This window comes from Nematolebias whitei, chromosome 15, assembly GCF_014905685.2.
Source record: "Nematolebias whitei isolate Nwh7 chromosome 15, NemWhi1, whole genome shotgun sequence".
Taxonomy (NCBI): domain Eukaryota; kingdom Metazoa; phylum Chordata; class Actinopteri; order Cyprinodontiformes; family Rivulidae; genus Nematolebias; species Nematolebias whitei.
The window spans coordinates 45975172-45985953 of NC_056512.1; the positions used below are offsets into that span (position 1 = coordinate 45975172).

Consider the following 10782-nt stretch of genomic DNA (forward strand, 5'->3'; position numbering starts at 1 on the left):
TGTGGTTTGGAAATGTGTGCACCACACTGATGTGGAGCAGAGACTCAAAGGCTAGAGCGGTCCGAGGAGCTCAGAACGAAGATTATAAATGTTTGTGTTAAAGTTAAAGCTACAAAACCATCTCCAGGCAGCTTCATGTTCCTTGGAGCACATCTGCCAGTGTTATGAAGAAGAATAAAGCGCACGTGACGGTGGCCAGCCTTCCAGAATGTGGTTGCAGGAGGAACTGGAGCCTCAGGTTGATCAGCTGATGTAGAAAAGGAGCTCAGGAAACCATCCCAAAACATTCAAGATGAACTAAGAGCGTCACTTTATGATCGCACCGTTTATCGTATTTGAACCTATAATGTGGCACGGTGGCTCAGGTGGTAGAGCAGCCGCCTCTCAGCGAGAAGGTTGCCGGATCGAATCTTGGCCGGGGACCTCTCTGGGTGGAGTTTGCATGTTCTCTCTGTGGGTTTTCTCCGGCTGCTCTGGTTTCCTCCCTAGAGTTGCATCCGTGTCCAAAAAATCCGACCCGGCCACAGCCCCTAGCCATCATTTCCAGACCCCACCCCATCTGACGAATTAACAGTAATTACAGGTCCAACCCCCCCAACATTTAAAATTAATCTTTGACTGCTTATATTAACAGTCGGTGGACGTGCACGGCTGAGTAAAAGGTGCAGAAGATCAGAGCTGAGGGGGCATTTGTCCTTTCATGGCCGTCAACATGCATTAAATCCCTGCTTCTGCTGCATTCTGCATGATTCAGACACGGACCCTGCTCTGACATGTCGGACATTTTGTGATCTCACCTGTTTGGGTCGTCGGCCGTGCACGTCCGCTGAGTGCAGCGGCTGAATGAACGTCCGTTTGGGCTGATGGATCTCTGGCAGTTGTCCATCTGAAGCTTCACTGAACTCTTGACCTCTTTCAAGGCCGGTCAGCGCGCGATCAAATGGCCACGTGCGGCTGGTGATTGTATGGCAAGCCATGTTGCCATATAATTGGATTGTCAATCGCGCACGTCCACGGACGCAATCAAAAGCCAGGCACCGACCTGGGCCGCACATTAAGCACATTATGATGGACCAGCCCGGTCTGAATCCGGGTCAGGCTCTGCGTTCGGGTTGGGAATGACAGCTCTGTTCCTCCCACAGACAAAAAACACAAATAGACTAATTGGTAACTCTAAATTGTCTGTAGGTGTGAGTGAGAGCGTCTCATTTGTCTCTATGTCCCTGTGATGGACATGTGGCCTGTTCGGTGTGTCCCCCGCCTCTCGCACAGTGACAGCTGGATATGAGCACAGTGACCCCCACATCCCGGAGAGGAAGAAGCGGGTAAAGATGATGGATAATTCAGAATGTGCTCCAGAGGAGCTCCACTGGTGACAGGAAAACACAAAGAAGACAGACAGGACAGACAAAGTGCTTGTTGACAGTTTCAGGGACCGATGAGACAAAACTGGAGCGTTCTGATCCAGTAGCTCCAGCTGTTTTTTTATTTTTAATTATTATTATTGTGGCAAGGTACCAACACATGTATCTCTGTTTGCACATTCCACTTCCAGTTAATTCCTTGTAGGAATTAAAAATGGGGAAATAGAGGAAATAAAAGCCTTTGTTCTTGTGAAGCGCGTGTTATTTCAGAGCCAGGTCCTGGTGGAACAGAATTTCCCTTTCCCTGACCTTTCAGCGTATCGTTCCCTCCGTGTCCAGCGAGAGCTTTTTGCACAAAGGAATGCAAACCACAAGTGAAGTTGGATCTCAGACTGAAATCTGGCGACCTTCAGGTCATACTGTCTTTGTCTGTTTTAGATTGCAGAGCATGTTGACTCCGCGGATGGATTCCTGAGCAAACTGTCCTTCTATAAAGCGCTGGCTTTGATAGCTCTCGCTCAGCAAGGGAAGCAACCGACTCCCAAACTCCTGGCAAACTGCATACAGGGTAGGTGCAACAGCGGTGCAGTAAAAGGTTTTGCTTAATGAGTAGCTTGGAGATTCTTTGCTGTGTCCAAAGGCAACCTCCGCTGTCCCTCATCTGTCGTTGGGGCAAATGTCACATTTTATTGCCTCACACGGTCGCTTTACCACTGGAATAAACCCGACAACTTCTTTGCTGTTCTTTGCTTTGAACAGACTTTTGCAAATATTTAACTGAAAGTTTCTTGCACAAAATTATCTTTCACAGCATTTCTTCACTTTTATTTTCATTTAAGAAATATAATTGCATGGGTCAAAGTGTGTTTGCTTGTTTGTAGCGTTAGCAAAATATCTCAGGAACCAGTGGAGGAATTTTAATGAAACCCTCAGCGTTGGGTTTGCATCTAAAACTGATTCCTTTTTGGAGTCGACCCAATTTAAGACAACCGTCCCAGAAAGGGACATTAGCAAACACAAAACTGAACTGTCGTTCACATATTCAGGTAAAAGTTGGTGTGAGAGTGGCTGAAAGTTCTGCCCAAATTATATCCTGAGCTTTAACTAATTATGCAAGATTTATTTTTAAAACTTTTGACTTTTATCTATTGGAATCAATTCAGTTCAATTTAGTTTATTTCTATAGAGCCAAGTCACAACAGAAATAGTCTCAGGGCACTGTAAAAAAAAACCATTCACATATATTATAAAAGCCAATTGGTAAGGTCAAGATCAAGGTCAAGGTTTCTTTATTGTCATTCGCATCATATGTGGTACATGTGGTGGAACAAAGCTGTTCACAGGGTCCCAGGTACATCCAGCAAAAGTATAACTTGTAAAATAAAAAAACAGTAATAAATCTAAGAGATGAACTAAGAATACACTAATATTATAAAAACAATACGCTGAACAACAGCAGCACGAACATGAGTCTGTGTGAGCAGATGAGTACGAATGAACACAGCAGCATGAATAAATCAGCAGCATGAGATCAGCAGCATGGATAGTCAGCAGCACATCAACAATCAAGTGGCATTACAGTGATTTAAAAAAATATATTTTTGTTGTTATAAAGTTGTCTGATCTGAGGAGGCAGCAGACACGTTGAATCTTCACATCGTCACAGCCTCCCAGCAAGCACAAAGGAGACAGTGGAAAGAAAAACTCCCTTTAACAGGAAGAAACCTCCAGCAGAACCAGGCTCAGGACAAGAGACCATCTGCTTCGACCAGCTGGGGTTTGATAGGACAGGAAGTAGAAACAGACAAAGAACGGCAGGTCCAGGTGAACTTTCCATTGGATAGAAAGGATAGAATAAAAACGAATAGAAACAGGTGGAGCAGAGCAAGTAAAGACAGAAACAGAGAGCAAACGCTGTAATGTTGTTCTCCAGCATTTTAAGCCTATAGAAGCATAACTAAGGGAGCGAGCATTCAGCGAGCAGCATGAAGGTGGCATTCTACGGCAGGCCGATTGCGTCATTAATAGCTGGTGAAGATTCTCAGTCATCCAGGACATGGCAAATTCAAAAAAGTTCAAGACAAAAACAATAAAGTATAATAAATAAAGTCCAGTTGTTTTTGTCTTGAACTTTTTTGAATTAGTCATTATAGCCATGTTTACATATTACATGATACAACGGCATGCCATACTACTCTGGTGCCATCTAGCAGCTGAAAAATGGCAGTGCTTGATTTTTTTCAGTCAGAATGAATAAAAATGGTCATATCTCAGTCAACCATTGGTTTATAAATATGGGAAAAAATACATAAATACATTGATTGGTCATATAAATCGCAGGGCATGCAAATTATGCAAAACTTGTTTAATGATATATATGTTTTAATGAAGTGGGCCGGATTGAAGTCACCTACGAGCCGGAAATGGCCCGCGAGCCACCAGTTGAAAAGCCCTGGTGTAGGGGGAAAATATTGGTATTGATTATTGGCCAAATAAGTTTTAACATATCGGCATATCAGATATCGGCCAAAAATCCAGTATTGTGCATCCCTGTTTAAAATCCCTTGTGTTAAGTGTCTAATTACGTTCCATTTTTTTGCATTTCTTCATGGTGGGAGGATGTTTTTGCATTTCTTCATGGTGGGAGGATGGCAGGAACGTTCTTGTGGTTTTCCTTGTGGTAACAATTGTGCAGACCAAGTTCAATCTATCCACGATGTTCTGTTTTAAAGCCTTCTTGTTTTTTCAGGGGTGGCTCGTATGGCAGCTTGCTGCATGTCTTTTATTAGAACTAGTTTTCTGCAAGTGTGACAGTAAATTACATTCCAAGCACAACTGTCCTGGAATGTCCTGGAAGGAATAATAATAATAATAATTCACGTGAATGCTGTGCACAGTACAGTTGCAGTTACACACAGGGTGAAACAGGAAAGTGGCTTTAAATGAAGCTTTTGAAAGTCACATCACGGCGAGAGCATTGATTCCAACACGGAAAACAAATGTTAGCTCTTCTTGTGCGCTTGACAGAGTTCCCCAAACCTCATCTGGGGGAGCCGAGGGAGCTGAGCGCTCTGAGGATGCAGCCGGCTCAGGACGACGCGCTGACCGTTTCACAGACGCTGGACAAACTTCTGTCCAGAGACACGGTCCAGGTGGAGCTCATTCCTGAGAAGAAGGGCCTCTTCCTCAAACACGTGGAGTACCAGGTCACCAGCCAGGCAAGGACCTGCGCACACGAACAATTACACCAACACATACGTTTGTTCCTGCTTCTTTATGAACTCTTTTCTTTTCTTTGTTAGCGTTATAAAATGTCAGTTTACAGACGGTACAGTGATTTTGACGTCTTCCATGAAGTTTTGCTGCAGAGGTTTGCCTACAGAGTGGTTCCAGCTCTGCCACCGAAAAGGATGTTAAAAGGAGGTAATGTGTGTGTGTGTTGTGTTCTTTTTATATATTTCATATAAAGAATAAACATTTCTAAGTCAGAATATATTCTGAGTCATTACAGAACCTCAAAGACAGACAGACAGAAACCAGCGATGCATAAAACGAGCCTGTTTCACTCCTAAAATGTAATTATAGCTTTAGGTGATATTTACATTCACACGGAGGAAACCCCAGAAAAACACTTTGTGTTTAAATTATGCCACCGGTAGTTTTTTGACTGATCTCACTGAAGTTCATTTGACTTTGTTGTGCAGAATTAGTGGGCTTGTTCTTTGGCTTTTATTAAAAACTGTTAAAAAATGAAACGTGTAGTATATAATGTATGTAGCATTGAACGTAAGAAAGCACGTCCTTGTTTAATTTTACTTCCAGTAGACTCGACCTGAAGTTTTTATATTTGAATTGTAGGTTTTCTTGCATTTATAACTGTTCATATTTGTGTTGAGACTCTTTAAATTCACAACTTCAGCTTCCTCTCTACTTACACCTGCATGAAATAGTTTGGTGAATTTTCGCAGCGATCTTTCCTTCTAAATGCTAAAATAATTTCTACAGACGGATTGTTTCCTTGTGTTTGTCCACAGTCTTGACCTCCGTCTCTGAGCGCGAGTTCATCGAGGGGAGGAGACGAGCTCTCGGCAGATTCATTAACCTGGTGGCTCGACATCCCCTCTTCTCTGAGGACGAGCTGGTGAAGACCTTCCTCACCTTCAGTGGCTCCGTATGCTTTTTAACTTTTTTAATGTTTGCTCTGGTGGTTTTTGCTGCACAATAAGTGACGTGCATCGGGGGAACGCTTCCTGCTTCATCTGCTTTGTGTCCTCTTCCGCTCGTCCTGCTTCCGATACAGGATGTCCAGACCAAGCTGCGGGACACTTGTAGGAAAATGGGTGATGAGTTCATGACCAACAGGACTGCAGCCCAAGCTAAGGTTAGTTCTGTAATGGCTGAGTCGGCATCGCGTTATCGTCCTCCTGTTTAGTTTCTGTTGTGCATCTTTGCATTAAAGCTTCTTCTGCACATTCTTACTGTTTTTATACCGTTCAGAGAGCATCACCATGTTCTGCTTAATTGGGAATAGTGTAATGACTTTAGCTTTTTGTCATTTTTATACTTTCTGATTTAGTTTTATTTACAAAAAATCAAAAATCCCCATAGAAATACATGGATGTATTTTTCATGCCTTCACACACACATGCACGCACACATGCACGCACACATGCACGCACATTCTAAATGTGTTTTAGCATACCTGCTTTTTTTTTTTTTTAAAGCGTACCTGCTCTTTTTTGTCTCATGCTCCTTTTAGCTACTGTCTTGCTCATTTTAGCTTTAGCTATAATTTTAGCTCATTTAAGCTTATGGCTACAGCTCTATTTGCTTTTAACTTTGCTTTACTACGTTTGTCTTTTAGCTACAATTTAGCTAATTTTAGTAGATTTTTTTTAATTTAGGACTGTTTTACTCACTTTTGTTTTAGATATGGTTTGGCTAATTTGAACTTTTTTAGCTTTTGTTTTGCTAGTTAGAGATTTTAGTGACTGATTTGCAAAGTGTAGGTTTTAGCTAGTGGGTTTAAGATGTTGTTTTGTCTTTTTTTGAAGTTTTAGCTACAATTTTGCTAATTTTTGTTTTTAACTACATTTTTTAAATTTAAGTTTTACCTACTGAGTTACTCATTTTTGCTTTAGCTACTGTTTTGATAATTTTAGCTTATACTTACAATGTTATGTATTTTTAGCTTTTGTTTTGATAATTAGAGGTTTTAGTGGCTGATTTGCAAAGTGTAGGTTTTAGCTGGTGATTTGACAACTTTGGGTTTTACATTTTGTTGTCTATTTTTAAGTTTTAGCTACATTTTTCAAATTTTAGGTTTCAGCTTCTGTTTAGCAAATTTTAGCTTTTAGTTTCTGTTTAGCTAAGTTTAGAGTTTAGTTACTGACTTGCTATTTTTTAGGTTTAGCTAGTGAGTTGACAGTTTTAGTATCTAGATACAGTTTGGCTTATGTTAGATTTTAGCTTGTTGCTGACTTTAGCTTTTAGCTTCTGCTCTGTTCAATCCAGAGTGCGGTCACAACAAAAGACTCTTGCTTGCCTTGTTTCGCAGGAATATCTCCCAGCAGACATTCAGGCTCAGTTTTCAGCGAGCAGAGAACTGATCAGAAACATCCACAACAGCTTCCAAAGACTGCGGGACCGAGCGGAGAAAATGGCCGAACGCTCCAAGGAGAATGCGACGGATCTGCTCATGTTTGGTCGGGAGCTGAGGTATTTTATTATGAAGGCTCTAAAGTTAGTTCTCCTCTAATATCTGGAGGCTTCCAACAACAACATTCAAATAGCTGAGACACTCCAATATTAGAGTCCGTCTTTATTAACGTTCCTGCAGCACTCTGGGCTCGGATGCGTCGCCTCTTCCCTCCTTGGCCTCGTCACAAAGCACCTGGGGGGCCTTGCGTCACTCTCTGAAGAACCTGTCCGTGGAGTTTTCTGTCTTATCTGACAAAGCTGCTCAGCAGGTATAGAATTCAGACTCTTCCTGCTGTGCTGCTCATAGCAGGCACCGAGGGATGACTGTGGTTCTGTTTGTGTCTTCAGGGCAGACGGGAGGAGGACGATGTTGTGGAGAAACTCAACTTCTTCCTTGATTTGCTTCAGTCCTACAGGGTGAGTGAGATTTTTTAGGTTTTTGGAGTTGTCTTTGAAACTCCATCTTGATGAGACAAGTTGGTGGAATTGAAGTATCTTTATATAAATCCAAATAATAAAAAACTTATTCTGGAACAATTTCCTTTGGACACAGACTAAATTAGGAACAGCTGGAGATCATGCCAGCTGTCCAGCACAGTGATGGGGGGTTAATGATGTGGGCTTTTTTTGCATCTAAGCATTTTGAGTTGAGCATGAACTCATCTGTCTACCAAAATATTCTAGAGACATTTGTGATTTCATCTGCCCAACAGCTTGACTCAAAACTGGCCATAAAAGTAAATCAGTAAATTGACAGTAGAACGGCTGCAAAAGAGAAAAACTGACCCGGATGCTGCAGCACGCTCTCACAGAAGCTGTGCACAAACTGAAGGCCACAAATATCAGTAACTTAACACACTAGTTTGAAGAAATGTGACTTGCAGGTCATTCAGGAAATTACTTCAACTTATTTGAGCTAAAGGTGGTTTTACAAGATAACCACACATTTTTTATTAATGCATTTTGTTTAAGAAAATCAGTTGCTGTCATATATTGTCCATTTGAGGTTGTACTTAATGAATGTAAAGTTTTTTTAGTTTGGATTAGGCCTGTCACGATAAACAATAAATCAGTTAATCGCATGATAAATGAAAATTATCATCCTCATTTTCATGCCGTGTCTTCGTGTCTCTCTCTTTCTACTGAAGACACTGGATGACAAAAGACTCAACTCCAGTGCTCTTCTGTCAGATATTTATCTAGACTGGTCCAGGGGTTTTTGATCTGCTCAGAACCGAGTCATAATTTCATTATAATCTAACTCTCTTTGTACATAAACAGCTTCCTTCACCCCCTCTCAAACCATCTGTGTTCTCGGTCCAAAACGTGCACATTCTGGTCCTCAAAAGAGTGTCTCTTATCCCTGAGGTGCAGGTGAACAGCTGAGTCTTGTCCTGAGGAGCTGGCTCTCCTGTGTTCAGACATGCGTCTGTGAAGTAAATGTGTAGTTTCTCCAATGTAGAGGTCTGGACAGTCCTCGCTGCACTGGACTGCATAAACCACCACTCTGCTTAGTTTCCTTGGTTCACTGAAACGAGGAAGCTCCTCGGATGAGAAGTGAAACGTCTTCAGTTACAAATAAAGTCCAGTTGTTTTGGTTTTAACTTTTTTGGACTGACCGTGTCCTGGATGACTGAGAACCTTCACCAGCTATCCATCCTTCTGTTCAAACAGTCTTATACTGCCACCCGGTGGTCACAAATGGTACTACATGCAAAACAAATTAAACATTTCTTCTTAAATTTGACAATAATGACTAATTATTGTCAAATTTCAAACAATATTATCATTTATCACAATAATTTCTGAGACAATTAATCGTCCAGCAACATTTGTTATCGTGACAGGTCTAGTCTTGATGCATTGAATGTTCAGTTAAAACAGTGTGTACTTATTTCTTTACAGTACCGTGTGATTTTTCCTTTTCATGAGCGTAGATTTCATTTAGCACGACTCATCGACTGATTAAACCTCAGATTTTCAAACAATCATTGGTTCCATTAGACAATCAGGGTACGTTTATGAATAATTTATTAATGCTTAATAAATACGGGATTCGTGAGTTTGCACCAGACTATTTTGCTTTTTTTTAATAGTTGCTTAGGATGACTTTTTTATAACATTAAACAATTTCATTTGCATAAACAAACTTTGTCTCTAGAATTGCTCATAGTGTTTCAGCAACTTAAATGAAAACATTCACATTTAAAATCCAAATGAGTGTATAAAGAATAAATAAAAACAGTAAGAATGGAGCATACAGATACATTTGGCAATAAGAGTTGTGTTTTATTTATTGCACTGTAACTGCTTATTGGTGGTTTATAGAGTGTTAAAGCTTAATTAACAACACATTATTTATTAATAATGTGCCATTATTGTAAAGCACATCCAGTTATTAAATAATAAACCTGTCATAATTTTCTCCAGTGCTTCGTCTGCCACTCCTGGTGTTTTATTGCTATGAAGCGCCATTGTTCTGCCAGTTCCAGTCAGGCTCCAACAAGCGGCGCTTTGTGTGTTTTTTCGTAGGATCTCTGCGAGCGTCACGAGAAGGGCGTTCTTCACGAGCACCAGAAAGCCCTGCACAAGTACAGCGTGATGAAGAGGCAGATGCTGAGCGCCACGGTGCAGTCCAAAGAGCCATCATCTGTGGAGCAGCTGGAATCACGGATCGTTCAGGTCATTGTTCTTTCAGTGGTGCTTTGTTCCCCTCGTGTAGAACCCACGGTTTAAAACATCTCACCACTTGATAAATAAAGTGCTCGCCTCGGCTGAGAGTATCTGCGACCAACATTGCACTTTAAACTCAAATTTAAGCCAAACGAGTGAAATTATAAGTAAAAGCCACGCCGCTGCAACGATGATGTTTTAAGTAAAGGAAGAATTAAAAACGAGGAGTTTGGAGAGCAGGAATAAATTCCTTTGGTGTGGACTTTAGGCTTTTGAACTCTGCAGACCTGTTTTTATGCAGGAACACTACAAAAAGGAAAATCCTAAAAGCGTAACGTTCTCTTTCATCCTTTTGAAGTATTCAGTGTACTGTTGTAAATAACTGGTGCATTTTGAAGGAGTCAAAGCGTTCATTCAGGCCCCGGTACAAAGATGAGTCACGTTAAGACGGTAATTAACTTGCAGTGTCCGTCTGCAGCCCTGGTGGCTTTTATCTTGTGGATGCAGCTCCAGGTTTGTTTAGACATTTGCAGCATAATTCCTCCTAAAACATTATTTTTGTTTATAAAAATATTCAATTTTTCATATATTCAATGTGGATTCTGACCAGTTTAGTTGTCAGTCAGTCTTCAGCTACTTTGTAGACACCTTTTTTTAATTTGATGAGATGGAGCATTTTGGATTGCCATGAACAGTAGTCCCTCGATACTTCACGGTTCAACTTTCGTGGACTCACTCTTTTGTGGACTCACTCTTTCGTGGACTCACTCTTTCGTGGACTCACTCTTTTGTGGACTCACTCTTTTGTGGACTCACTCTTTTGTGGACTCACTCTTTGGTGGACTCACTCTTTTGTGGACTCACTCTTTGGTGGACTCACTCTTTGGTGGACTCACTCTTTCGTGGACTCACTCTTTCGTGGACTCACTCTTTTGTGGACTCACTCTTTTGTGGACTCACTCTTTTGTGGACTCACTCTTTTGTGGACTCACTCTTTCGTGGACTCACTCTTTTGTGGACTCACTCTTTTGTGGACTCACTCTTT

General features: G+C 41.2%; 1 protein-coding gene across 1 annotated transcript in view; it reads left to right on the forward strand.

Moving 5' to 3' along the window:
* snx8a (sorting nexin 8a) overlaps window positions 1-10782 on the forward strand; it is a 14963-nt gene that overhangs the window by 2670 nt on the left and 1511 nt on the right. Inside the window, exons 4-12 of the mRNA XM_037688767.1 lie at window positions 1803-1932; window positions 4392-4582; window positions 4667-4787; window positions 5399-5535; window positions 5665-5745; window positions 6922-7082; window positions 7204-7333; window positions 7413-7481; window positions 9597-9746. Coding sequence (XP_037544695.1) covers window positions 1803-1932; window positions 4392-4582; window positions 4667-4787; window positions 5399-5535; window positions 5665-5745; window positions 6922-7082; window positions 7204-7333; window positions 7413-7481; window positions 9597-9746 — 1170 coding nt within the window. The remainder of the gene's footprint in view (window positions 1-1802; window positions 1933-4391; window positions 4583-4666; window positions 4788-5398; window positions 5536-5664; window positions 5746-6921; window positions 7083-7203; window positions 7334-7412; window positions 7482-9596; window positions 9747-10782) is intronic.